The sequence below is a fragment of the Egretta garzetta genome, unplaced genomic scaffold (assembly GCF_000687185.1).
Source record: "Egretta garzetta isolate BGI_Z169 unplaced genomic scaffold, ASM68718v1 scaffold51, whole genome shotgun sequence".
Lineage (NCBI taxonomy): Eukaryota > Metazoa > Chordata > Aves > Pelecaniformes > Ardeidae > Egretta > Egretta garzetta.
In genome coordinates, this window is record NW_009258549.1 from 373,613 (window position 1) to 387,854 (window position 14,242).

General features: G+C 44.3%; 1 protein-coding gene across 2 annotated transcripts in view; it reads right to left on the reverse strand.

Annotated features, from left to right (window-relative positions):
• The window catches only part of SYN3 (synapsin III), a 186,641-nt gene that overhangs the window by 154,178 nt on the left and 18,221 nt on the right, over positions 1-14,242 (reverse strand). Inside the window, exons 3-4 of one of the 2 annotated variants that reach the window (XM_009647800.2) lie at positions 6,742-6,833; positions 3,988-3,990 (exon numbers count right to left, since the gene is read on the reverse strand). In XM_009647800.2, the coding sequence (XP_009646095.1) occupies positions 3,988-3,990; positions 6,742-6,833 (95 nt within the window). The remainder of the gene's footprint in view (positions 1-3,987; positions 3,991-6,741; positions 6,834-14,242) is intronic. The other variant, XM_009647801.2, reaches the window with a different exon arrangement.

The window sequence follows — 14,242 nt, forward strand, 5'->3', positions numbered from 1 at the left end:
GAAGATCCGTCTTGACCAGTAGAGTGCAGGTGCAGCAGGACTTGACCCTTCACTTCTCTGTTTGCCATTCCCTGGAAGCAGCCTTAGTAAAAACCCATGTAGAAAGGAGACAAACTAAGGCAAGATTGGAAAAAAAAAAAAAAAAAAAAAATCTAAAAAGAACTGATAAGACTGAATCTACAACAGTTTTTAATCATTCTTGCATTCAGTCCAGGATTAACTAATTAATGAGTGCTCTAGGCCCTGGCAGCACATTTCTTATTGGAAATAATTACTGTAAATGCGAAAAGGGCCAGGGAGTAGTTTAGTCTCTGAGATGCTCCCCACCCTGGTCTGCTCAGAGTGACTTTTGCTTTCTGGCAGCTGCCTGCACGCCAAATGTTTTCCCAATAACTGCCAGCATCCTGCCTGCACGTCGGCTGGGCGCCAGCTGCTGGGGAGGTGAAGGGGGACATTATTCATCTGGGAGATCAGTAAACCCCGAAGGGAGAAGCAGGCCTCCAAGCAGCTGTGTAGCAGCAGGAGCCAAGGTGGAAGCAATTGAGAATAAATGCATAACTAAGCACACCCCAACTTCTCTTTTTTTAGCTCCTGCTCAAAAAACAAAGAGGATGGGGATGGGCAGGTGAAGAGGAGGGAGATATTAGTGAAAGATGATGGTAAATCATCCCCCATATGGGAATAATTTCTCGGTTTATAAATGTTTACTGGAGGTGTTAAATTGCTTCACATGTAACTGCAGCTTGCCAGGGTCTACCCTATTTGACACCTTGTCCCAGCCTGTTGTCTCTGCAGGGTATTTCAGTAAGGGAAGTGGTCATTTGGCACGTTGATTTTTTGCCTAAAGTGCACTTTCAAAAGCTTACATGCTGTTACACACACTTCTCCATTACATTTACAGATTGCCATGCCATCAATACAGAAATATTGTCCAAATGTTGCTCAGTGTTAAATATATAGGACATATTGTACTATACCATGTGGCACATTCTATGACTCTTGGGAGAACCATGCGCTCAACATATTTTTCCATCTGGCTTCTAGAAACCTTAACTCTCCCAATCGGTTTCTCCCATTTTTTTCTCCCATCTGCATCTTCACAGAAATTTTCAGAATTTTGCCTTGGAAGCAGCAAAAAAACAGAAAAAGACATTCTAAAAAAGACTCCAATTAGATCAAGAGTTAAATTTTAAAAAGACAGGGACTAGGCAGAGCCTAGAGCTCCTCTTTGCTACAAGACGAGAAACTGGCAAGTGACCTGCTGCCTACCAATATGTCCTATATCAAATATCCAGGGACAGTAGCTACTCCCATGACCTCCCTGGATATAATCCCTATAGAAGAACTGCAAGAAACCACCAACTCTTGTGAATGAATAGTCCCTGAGAGACAAGAAAATATCCATCGCCTGGTGATGTGCAGCTACTGTGTGGTGAGAAAGCATGGCCTCTGCAGATTAGAAAACCCACGTGCCTTTTTCAGGGAGCAGCTTGTCAATGGCCCTGCGGGCTGTCGGAGCCTGTTGGGACAGGAAAAGGTGCAGTGGGCAGAGGACAGTGTCCTCACTGGACTTTAAAGAGTCTTGCATCCTGGAGCAGGCAGATCTTTCTTTTTTTAGCCAGAGTACACATCTCCTGGGGTCCACAAGCTCTGAATAGCGGGAAAACACCTGCTGCTGGGCTGGCCGGTTTCTTCCCCGCTCCTCCCATGTAAAAGGATTTGCTTCTTCGTGCTGTGATTGTACTGCGGCTTGCAGTGCAGAATTATGCTTTGGGAAAAAAAGCACTTTCAGGTCCTGGTCTATTTGGGATGGTGATTCAACAGGCTGCTGTCCTCTTACCAGGGTGCAGGGCATGGTAGAAGCACTGAATCAACTGGAACCAAGGGGAAAGTTAGTGTTGAATGGGCTTATATGGAGGAATCGGAGCATTCACTGACCCCACCACAGCTGTGAGTGACAAGGCCACACCATCCAGGGTGAGCCAGGCACCTTCTTAAACAGACTGGCCAAATGCAGGCAAAGTCTGTAGGAATAAACTCCATGGCAGAGATCCTTCCCCACAGCAAGGCTTTGTCTGCAGTGCTCAGCTCTTCCATGCTTTGCTGTCCATTTTGTCACCCCTCCCCCCTTGCCAGGGCCATTACTCCAAGCAGGGTCTTCCCCATTTCAGACCCTGGGCATCTGCCGGTCCATCAGCTGTTGTCCGTACTGTGCTACTACAGTCAGTCTGCATACCACGCTGTAAGTGGTATGGCCACCTCTGTGGTAGGTCCCATGCAGACACAAAAAAAATGTGCTTTCTCCCCCTGGATGATCAGCCCCAATGGCAAAAGAGCCAGCTCCACAGGGAGACAGGAGATGAGAGCAGTCTGGTGCATGATTAATTTATATCCTTAAAAGTCTGAAATGCTCCCAAAGACATTAGTATTCCCCATGTAAGAAAGCTGTCCAGTTTTTCAACATATCCCTGCCTTATTCCCACATCTACTGGAATTAATAGCTGAAGGCTTGTAAAGCCCAAAAGGCAAACACAGGACTGCATTTAATCTAATGCAGAGGCTGAGATCATCGTTTGGGAGTCTAAGTGTTGTCAGAAGCAGAGACAGCCCAAATTCTCATTTATACTAAGACACTTTTATAATATCCTGAAAGCATAAATGCACCTCAGAGTGGGTGCAACGCCAGCACTGACGGCCTCTTTGCACTGTGGAAACATTGGTATGATGGGACCTTCAGAGAAACGAAGACAAGTGAAAATGAAAATCCCATTCCTTACGTCTAACACCAGTAAAGGTGACACAGCCCAAGAGCTTCCTAAGGTAAATTAGATTCCAGCCAGTTCACTCTGTCTCTGTGTGTGTAGACCTGTGCAAAGGGAGGTTCTGCGTGCGCTGGAAGGAGGATGAAGAACCCGCCCAAGTGTTTTAAAAGCAGGCATCAGCCCACGCTTGTTTTTTCACACTGCTTAGTAGTCCAGCCATCAACCCCAGAAATTACTCCATATCTCTGTTGAAGGGATCACTATGCCTAAGTTGGTGAGGGATCCTTTGGGATAAATAAGTGCCACCTCCTGCTTCCCATATTTAACTTTTCACTGGGGAAGCTCTGGTTCCAATTTTACCCAAAGAAGTGCTGGGGTAACAAGGACCAACGTGTGGGAGATTCCCTCCCGCCAGCCCTGGCTGAGCCCAACGCCGCTCTCAGTGCCCAGCTCATCCCCCTGCAATCTCCTCGGTCAGGGCAGGTGTTGCAGGGCACTGAAATAGGAAAGTGCTTGCTAGAGACTGCACAAGATACTCCATGGACAACTCTTTTTCTTCTGACTCCGAAGAAAATGTGCTGAATAGGCTGATGGAGCCATCGCATACCATGGTGGAACGGGCACAGGAAAAAAACATGCAGTTTTTTAGATTTGTTAGATGATAGTCTCTCTCTCTCTCCAGTAGCACATTTCACTGAGACTATCAAAACCCTTCACTCTGTCCTACAGATGTGCAGAACTTAGTAGCTAAAAAAGAGGAGGTGGCGACCCAGAATTTTGTTGCTGTAAAGTTAAATTCTGGAAGCCACACTTGTTTTAAAAATCAGGCAAGCAAAGTAATGCTTGGCTTCAATTATGTTGTTTGCTAACTTACTTGTAGCTACTTGTTTCAAGGTACACAGGCTAGTAGTCATGGAGGTCTGTATACTTCCAGTTCCTTGCTCTCTTTAATTGACAATAATGCTTCTAAAGCTCCTTTTTATTTTTTTAAAAATTTGCCTGAGGCAAGTGGTTAGTGTTGGGCTTCAAGGACTGTTATACCTTCTTACTAGGGGATTTATCTTCCAGGTAAAAGAACCACAATTCTTTCCAAGTCAGTTGGCACAGGGTCTAAAAGAATGCCTTAACTCCAGGGTGTCAGAAAGGATCAAGGGATCAGCAAAGGAAGAGCTTTGCTTTAAAGGTGCAATAGGATGTCCCCAGTTTAAAGAAAGGACGAGGAGACCTGCTGCAACTTAATAGGCTAATAGATTGTTAGATAGTTTATCAGTTAACATAATTTTAAACTGGAGAGAATAGCCCAGTGGTTGCTTTATTATTATTATTATTATTATTATTATTATTATTATTGTTGTTGTTGTTGTTGTTGTTGTTGATAATGATGATGATGATGATGGTGATGATAATGTTGCTCTCAAAGTTTATTATTTCATTGATTTAAAATCCACTGCTCTGTAGCATACTCACTGTCTTTCGACTGAACTGCCACACTCTGTTGCCTTTGCTTTGAAGAGGAGTGTGAAGAAGACAGGTCTCCTGCAGGGGGGGATTCCCAAATGCGCTTGTTAGCAAGATGCTGTTGTATTTCCTTCCCATAACTTGTCAGTGGGATTTCCAAGGACTTTGAGTATTCAAAAACCATGGTGAGTATTACATCTCACCATCTAGAAATATTCTGACTTGTGACTCAATATTTTGCTTAATAATTAATAGAGGCCTAATAAGTGATGGAAAAAAGATGTCAGCAGCAGCAGGGTTGGTGCACATGTGTGAGTCGAAGGTGTCCCGCATGGCGTCTCCCTGTGTCTGGGCACCTCGAGGGGTGTTTGTGGCCAGGCAGGACATGGCTGTGGGTGGGAAGGTGGGACTTGGAGGGAGTGGGAAGCACACTGAACCCATGTGGATGGGCTGAGAGGCCTCCACACAGCTCAGTAGCAGTACGCGCCATAATTCAGCTTCTAAAGTGAAGAAGAGTTTTTATTTCTGGAACTTCTAAAGTATTAGTAGGAGTAGCTGTGGGAGTTGGCTGGCCTGAGCAATAAAACTCGCTGAGCTGAGCAAGACGGGGACATCAGCACAGGCTGTATACAAATGGCTGGTGCTTGTAAGGGCTATAACAAACCACGGACAACACATGCCATATAAATTGGGTATCCAGACAAGTATGTATTTGCCAAATCCACTTCCCACCACACAAATGCATGTGTCCTTAAACACCCGTAGACAAAAACAAAAAACCTGAACTAACGCCACCCATAAAAACATGCATTTTCATATATAAATATCCATGCAAAAAGGCTAGCTGTGATACCTGTGTATTTACTGTGAGCAGAAACATGAACACTATGCCCCAGACACTCTTGTGAAATAAATTTTGTCTTCAGTTTCAGCTTAATAGCTCAAGATCTTTCTGCCAGATGTATGAATGGCTTTGGGAGGAAAGGCATGGGAAGGAAAATGAAGATGTGATCAACCTAGGAAATGGTTCTTGGGAAACCTTCCAGCGTCGTGAGCAAGCAAACACAAGAACGCATTAACACGGCACACTGTCTGATGGATGCTCCAGCGGCTGGTTCACGGGACATACGCTTTGTTTCACTGAGAAACAGACATTTGTGGGACGAGAGAAAGCAAATGGATGTAACAGACTCAACCTTAAAAATTTTTAGCAGAGGCTTGTGAAATTGTACCAAAGAACGAATGGAGATTTGTGGACGTCCTAAGAGCTGTCAAGACCTGAAATGAATTGATGGACCACAGTCATAGCTAATTGACAATGACAAGTGTTGCTGTGCACTGTTTGGACTGGAAATGACATCTTGAGAAGTTAAACTGAGGCCAGCATTCTCAGAATCACCATTTTTCAGCTGTTCTAATAATCCTTTCCAGAAATATCCCTGCATGCTATATTATGTGTCTATCTCTATTTCTGAACTAGAAGCAAACAGACAAAAGCATTGATTAAATGTGTGAACAATATTAAATTTGGAGACGCTGTATACATCAAAAAGCACAAAAGTATTGTACAAAAAGAAGTAGGGAAGCTAGAAAAATAGATTGGGAATAGCAATGAGATTTCAACATGGACAAAGAAAAGCTATTGTATCAAAGATGAAATGCAGTGTTAGAGGTTGTAATGACAGAAACTCACGAAGATGTAGGCTTGGGAATAAAAGGGTTAAAGGTAGTATCAGGGCTATGTAAACAGAGGCATTTTACCGTCATATACAGATGTGACAACTTACACTGCTCTTTATATAGCACCAGTGAGAACGCATCTAACATTAACTCCAAATTACAGGCACTCTGGTGTCAGAAAGAAGGGGAGCAATACTTTTTGGAAAGTGAATTGGGTGCGTGATTGGGCAAGCATTGCTCAGGAAAAGAGTCTGCTTCCAATGACAAAGCATTTCTAGTAGGGACAAAAATGCCCATCAGAGATATGATATTGCCTCTGAGATAGACCGCAGGGCAAGACTGGAGCATTGGGAAGCTCTGGCAAAAAAGGACGTATTTCAGGAGCAAATCAGGCTGTGAGGATCAGGATCATGGAAAGGCTTTGTGGCTCTTGCAAGGGTAGTCCACCGGGATCAGAACCTGACACAGGTAGGCTAATGAATGCAAGCCACTGTTTACAATGAAGGTTAGTTGATACAGAAGTAGAGAAAAATCAAGGGAAAGGAAGATCCATTGTCCCTTTAACTGGGAGGCCTGAGGCTAAAAAGAACCTGAAAAGGAGGCATTTGTGGTTGCATGAAGGTTGTAGACTGGAAACAATGACTGTATGGCATAATGTGCAACTGAGACCTGATACAAAACCACCAGAGTCAGGTCAGTCTTTCCACCTCTTCTAGGAAACCTTGAAGTCATCAGGACTGCACTGCTCTAGTTCAGATTCTGGTCAGACCCTCAGGTCATCCCGCTTGCCCCAACATTGCTCCAGAAAGCCTGATTTTCAAGGCAGACTGGTGCTCCTCACCTTACCACCTTGGTGCCATTCCTCATGACCTGCATGTCCACCATGCAGCCCCCGGTGACATAAGCAGCCAGGTTCAGCTCGGAGAACTCAGCCTGCAGTGGAGCAAAAGGACAGAACATTACTCAAGAGCAGCAGAGACACAAACACGCAGACACAGATGCAGAATCTTCTTCGGCTGGAATGTGCCTTTCCTTGTTTTTCTTTTCTTTTTTTTCTTTTTTTTTTCTTTTTTTTTTTCTGTGAGGCAATGGGAGATCCAGTTACAGCTGATTTGCCCTGGAGAGACTGCAGAAGTATTTACGGCTCCCACACTTGGGGTGTACAAGTATACAGGATTAGCCTTATTGCAGTAATAAGTGCTGAAGGAATTAAGAATGAGCAAGCTGAAAAACTCATACAGGAAAGAATAATAATAATAAAAAGAGGTAAGGTCATTTGAATCCAAATTCCAAGTTTCCACTTGGAAACATCCATTTAGAATTATGTCTGAGTTTGCTGTCGTGCCACTGGCCAGCTATAAACCTAATACAAAAGATTTAAACCTCCCTAAATAGCTAATGCACCTCATTATGCTGCAGGAAGGTGATAAGCAGAGAAATGTACCGGATGCAGTTTACTTATTAAGTTTTAAACTATTAAATGGTTAGCAAAGCTGGGTAGGCTATTAACAGTATTGCTTAATTATTAATACACTTTATACAAGGAGGTGCGACTTGCAAGGCTGGCAAGGTTGGCAAGGAATATTTGAGCTATGGGAGGCAAAAGCCAATGTGCACAGGGGCGATTACGACCGCAGTGGGTGTCAGTGAAGGTTAAGACACAAATCAGAGCGATTAACTGGGCGAGAGGTGTGATAATCCTCCCGCCTGGCCGCTGGCTCTGCTGCCCCTCAGGCAGGAGTGCCGGCAAGATTGACGGTCTCAGGCCACTCTCAGGAGGAGGAGGACGGCAGGATTAGCTGACCAGTGCTCAACGTGGGCTCCAAATCATAATTCTGTCCTTTATGAGCACATCAGTAGACCCCAGATTAGAATAGCTTATTACTGTGCCATGCTGGTCCTCCCTTTCCAGCATGATGTGAACATACCTGTATAGATTCAGAGCCCTATGTTAAATTAGTACCTGTATATATAAATAATCAGGTTTAAGGTTTTGAAACATACATTTCAGTCTTCTGTCTTTGAACAGCTCTTTTCCCCCTTCCTGTTAATGCGTTTCTTTCAGACTTAGTATGATGGAGGCTGGGCAGCAGTAAAATCATCGTCTAACAAGTGGCTACCTAATATCGGAGCAGTCAGATGGTATTGCTAATACTTGTGATTTTATTGATATTCTTGCAGTATTTAACATTCTTCTGATACTTCTACTATCTGGACACAAACGATAGTGTCAGAAACAACTTTTATAAGAAAAAGAAAATGAAAAGAAAAAAAAAAGCATGTTTTGTCCTCATGAGCGCATGGAAAAAACTTGCCAATGGAGAACTAGTGCACCTGTAAAGGCTCAGAGACCAGACGACAAATGAAAAAATCACTGCCAACTTTCTTTTTTTAAAATCTACTCAATTTTAAAGCAATGATCGTGGAATAGTGACCCAATGATGTAATAAGATTTCATGTCTGTGGCCCTGTGTAAACTTTTTAAAGCAACACCCTTACATGATCTTACGTCATTGTAACTCCCAATTACAATGAAAGGAGGGGAAAAATTTCTGTTGCCAAGAAATAAATCCTACTTCAAACACATACACACAAACACACACACAGAGGAAATGGCAGTGGTTCAGGTGACTGGGGGGCTTTTCTTGCAAGATTGCACAGTGTGACCTTGGCCACAGCCATGCTTCTTCACTGATGATAGTGGATCAGAGATAAGAAAATATGCACCTCTAGAAGGTACCTGCATTTCATACATCTAAAAAGATCTCAGTAGATGTAGGGAGGGGGAGTCCACCTTGAACAAATTCAGCAAGAGCAAATGCTCTGGATACCACCAGTGAGGTCCCCAGTGGGTCAAGGCAAGCTTGCTAGCTTACACGTGTGCTCAAGAGGCTCTATCGACTGGGGAGATTAAAGGATGGTTTTCCTACCTCTGTGTCTGGGTATGCCTCAGAGATGTCCCACTCTGAAAGCAGAGCATTACTGAGCTGGAACTTCAGCTTCTGCAGCTGAGGGATCCATCATCTGATGTGAACACCAGAGCAAGAGAAGAAAGTTTTATGTCTGTGTTTTCATGGTTTTTATGCTTTTCTTCCATGACTTTTTCCATAATGGTTTTGTATGAAAGAGTTTAGCACTTTGCTTTGCTGGGGTTGAAAACGGGCAATCTTCATTTGATGGGTGGCACTTACAATCTAACTAAGTCAGTCTGACAGGCGTTGCCCCAAGGCAGTCAGACCAAACAAAGTTGTCTTCAGACACCTGAGTCCAAACGGGCCTGGGAATCCCCAGAGCTGCCAGAGCTGGTAAGCACTTCATACCAAACTGCCAGGACCAATTTCAGGCCTGCTGATGTCAGGAGCCAGAAGGGAGAAGTCCCTTTTGGCAACCATTGTCCAGGACACCCTGGCAAGGAGGGAGGAGTGGAAAGAGGGTCTGCGGGACTCAGCTGCCTCACCCCCAAAACATCCAGATATACAATCACAGCTGAGGGACAATCCTAATCTTTTCCTGGCATTCGCTCCTGCTTTAATGGACTAAGTTAAGGACCGCTGCTGCTTTCATGTAGCTGCTTTGTCCCATCTGACAGGCCGCTGCTAGCTGGCGTTTGGAAGAAGGCTGAAAGCTTCAGTCAGCAGAAATTGTTTCCTGTTGATTTTCCAGTGCTCCCTGTATTTTTAACTTTGTGGGTTTTGTAGCCCGATGACTTCCCTTGGCTAGGATTTAAAGTCTGAGATCATCTCCAGCCTGAGTTTACCTTGCAGACAAAGAGTCCTTTGAAAGCAGCCCGTGCATATAGAGTGACAGGTAACTATGCATAAAACAGGAGACCCCAGCTCTCCGAGGCCTTGCGGAGTCATTTGTGTTAGGACTCATCGAACAGAAGGCGGCCTTACATTAGGCTGATGGCGTTTTACACTTGCTTTGCGATGGTGCCAGTGGCTGCAAAAACATTTAGGGCAAGAGTGAACCATGTGTGACAAATGCGACACAATCCGTCTTGAAGAATAACGTAATATAGACTGTGGGAGTAGAAATATTTTGTACCTTTGTGAGGCCCAGATTTGGGAAGGTGCCCACAGATATTTTGAAGATAGTTCTGTTAAAAATGCCTATTTCAGGTATTGAGATTCAGAATTCTCTCCATATCATTTGGACTAAATCTTAAGCTACTCATTTTCTCCCATCGGTGGAGATGCTGGAGATCTTTTTGGTGAGCTACTTTAAAGGTTCTGATTCCGTTTGCTGATAACAAAACAAGGAGGATTTTGTAATTTTAAATCATGTGATAATAGAAATGCCTGGCTTGGTAGCCATACCTTTTAAAGCTTCATGGAAGGCACGCACTCAAGGTGGATTTTAAACATTTTTCATGGACTAACAGAAAGTTGGCTTGGAAGGACTTCATCACATAGTCTGTCTCTTTCCTAAGGTAGGATCATCTCTACCTCTGCCACTGTGTGCAGGTACTACATAACCTTCTTGCATCTTCCACAGATGAGGAACCTCCTCAGGCAATCTGTGCCTTAACAACCTTGGAAAGAATGTCCAACCTAAATCTCTCACCCTACTTTTTAAGACTAATTTTTTGTCTATTACTCTCTCCTGCGGAACCTGAAGATTGACTACTTGAAGACTTACCCTTCCTTCTTCCTTTTTTTCCTTAGACATAACCAACCCCATTCTTATAAGATTTCCTTGTAGGTAACGTTTTTCAGCATAGTGATCAATGTTGTTGCTGTCACTGGGATCCTCTCTGACAGGTCTGTAACTTTCTTGAGTTGTAATGGCCAAACTCACCATGATCCTTCAGCAGAGACCTGACCATTGTTGAGTGAGATGGAAGGCCACTTGCCTTGCATATAAGACTGCTGTTCATATGTTCCAGTATGGATTTGTCATATGTGCAGCAACAGGATGATTTTTTAACTCATATTCTGGCTGAGATGCGCTTTAATCCTTGCATAGCTTTGTCCAGGCTACTGACTTGTCTTCCATTCCCCGTCTTGTGCATCTGCCATTGATGGTTGATGCATAAGGGGACGATTTGTCAATACTCTATAAAAACCTGATAGGATGTAGTAAAGAAGATGGACCCATACTCTTCTCAGTGCTGCCCAGGGAAAGGACAGGGCACAATGGGCACAAAATGAAAACATAGCGAGGCTATGGAATGTCCATCCCTGGAGATACTAAAACTTGTATTGGCCATGGTCTTGGCCATCCTGCTGCAGGTGAACTTGCTCAGGGCAGGTTATTGGACTATGAGATATCCAGATGTGCATTCCAACCTCAACCATCCTGTGATAAGTTTGGTGTCTGGCAGATGTCCTTTTTAAACTTCTCCCTGCATGTCAAGGGGGAACCCCAGGAAAGCATTCCAGTTTGCTCCTTGAGCAGAAGATGAGGGTCAGTTCATCTTTATTGCGGCACAGGAATGCAGGAATAGGGATGCTAGACAGGTTTTTGGATTTGTGTTTTGGGGGCATGGTAGCTAATTTTTTTTTTTTTTTTAAACCAAGCAGGCTTAGTGTGTCCATGCAGTAACAAGCACATTGGGTTTTTTTGAGCTGCTGAACTTTCTAAGCCCTCATCTGTACATAACCTAACTAAAAGCTACTCAGGCTGGTTATTGCTTAAAAGGGAGACATAAAGTTATATTAGACTTTTTGGGGGGAATATTTGCATACATACTCCCATTTGCATGTATACTACACATACACATAAGGGCTGGAACACCTCTCCTATGAGGACAGGCTGAGAGAGTTGGGGTTGCTCAGCCTGGAGGAGAGAAGGCTGCGGAGACACCTGATTGTGGCCTTTCAGTACTTAAAGGGGGCCTATAGGAAAGATGGGGAAAGGCATTTTAGCAGGGCTGGTTGTGACAGGACAAGGGGTAATGGTTTTAAACTAAACCAGGGTAGGTTTAGGCTAGATATAAGGAAGAAGTTCTTTACAGTGAGGGTGGTGAAACACTGGCACCGGTTGCCCAGAGAGGTAGTGGAGGCCCCATCTCTGGAAACATTCAAGACCAGGTTGGATGGGGCTCTGAGCAACCTGATCTGGTTAGCGGTGTCCCTGCTCACTGCAGAGGGGTTGGGCTAGATGACCTCTAGGGGTTCCTTCCAACCCAAAACATTCTGTGATTCTATGATTCTATGATAAATGGCAGAGGGGGTGTTAGCGCTCCCAGGGAACCTTTGCACTTTCCTCAGTGCAACTCACCATGCGCTGTAACACACCCCCCCCCGCCGTTTTGGGGGATTATCCCATCACACAAATCACAGCACTGAGCTACCACTACAGTATACATCTTTCCATAAAGCAATGCAGAGTACTCACATCAGGATCCCATGCACAAGTTTGGTAGTTACTCTGACCAGCCCCTCTCACCCACATGGGCATAGGGGAGGGTGGGTTGACTGGTGGCACTGGAGCTACAGGTGGCTTTCAGGGTACTGGGTCTCTCATGTGGCCGAAACTCCCTGGTTTCTCTGTCTTCTTTGGCTCTCCCCTACCCACTGATTTTGCTCTGACCAAGGGTCTCCACTCTCCCAGTCTTGCTCCTGAAACTCCTCACCAATTATGACTACGTGTCTATTTTTCTCCCCCTGCCCCATGACACAAAATGCGGTCAGAATAACAGGCTGGTCTATGTCAGGGATTCGGCACTTGGGATGAGGAATTACTACTGTCTAATCAAATTGCATTCATTCCTCAGTGGATTTTATGCTTTATTTTTTGGTGGATCTTCCAATATGTACAAGGAAAGAAAGACTTTGGCAGACACCAGACTGCATTCTTGTAACAGCACATTTCACTACAAGCATTACAAGCATTTCAGGGGGGAAGTAAGCAATCCCTACATCCTGCACAGGCAGAAGGGTAAACAGATCACATGGATATGAACAGGGGTGGGGCTGGGGCTCTGTGTGCTTGGTGTGTGCATGCATGCAGAATTAGAGATTATACACCCCAATTGCCCATGTCTCCTTCCTGATGCATTTTCTCTTGGGGAGGCACCCTGCTCCCTACCTTCCCCCCTGTACCAGGATTGCTGTCTGGGAGAAAAGGATGGAGAGGGTCCAGCTGGGAGGGGGATGTTGCTGTGTGGCTCCAAGGGAGCTTCCACAACTGCTCTTCACAAGTTCTGAAGCTAGGATGCATGCTCCTAGTCTTCAGACAGTGCTGATGCTGAAGGTCCACATGCCTTGACCTGTGTGAGTACCTTTTGGTGCATCAGCTCTGATGGCATCTGGAATTGTCTCTTAAATTTTCTTTTCAGAAGTTGTGTGACTGCCCAAAAACTGAAGCTCTAGCAAAAGCACTTTTCTGAACCTTTGATCCCAGGAAATAACTTGAAACACGAAGTCTGAAAGCCTCCAAAAGCCAATTAAAAAAAAAAAAAAAAAAGAAGAAGAAAAAGGAGGTACTATTTATTTAAGAAATTAATGATTTTTGAGTCATTCTTGCTATTTCTCCAGTTCCCTTTATTCACGGTTTCTGAATGCTTGTATGTGGCAAAGCTATGAGAACTGCTGTTGCTGTTCTTGAACTGCTTTCTGGCTTTCAACTGGAAAAAACCCCTAAGCATATAATGAATAAAAATTATACAGTTATTTGATGAGAGGCTAATTTTCCTCTCATCACACACAGGCCTATCAGACTCTACCTTTTGAAAGGACCACTTTATGCTGCACACGAAAATATCTCTTTAGGACGGGAAGTACAATGGAGCTGGAATTCATGATTTGTATTACAATTATCTTCTGTGAGCGCCAAGTACAACTTTTTTCCTGAGAATGCTGCCAATGGAGTCATAATCTATACCACAAGACTTTTCCAGAAACATGTACATAGGAGTTCACTGAATAATCATTCCCTGAAAATAAACCAGGCAGCGGGGACAAGTGAATGAGCTGTGCAAGAAGAATGCATGTCAGACGGACAGACAGACCCACCTCATCACAGCAGGAAATGGTGGGAAGGAGACGGGTGGACAAACAACAAGAATAAAAATTTAGATGAACCTTTTGGCCTCATCACTCCCCCTTCACCCTTTTCACCCCTCTCCACCATCAATTAGCCAATGCCAGGAAAGATGTCTCTGAATATATTAAAATGCCTTTGGGAAATAACTGAAGGTAAGGCGCCCCGAAGGTGACGGACACTCCTAAGAAGCACTGCTTGCTCTTGCCTGCTAGGTCTGTGCTCTCCTCTCTCCCTCCTGGGCTCTTATCAGTCAACTCAGACCATAGGACCAGAAAAGCCCACCAGAACCATAGGGTCTAAGCCCTTGCTACTGCAGGCACCGTGTCATGAAATCCTTTCTTAAACCAGTG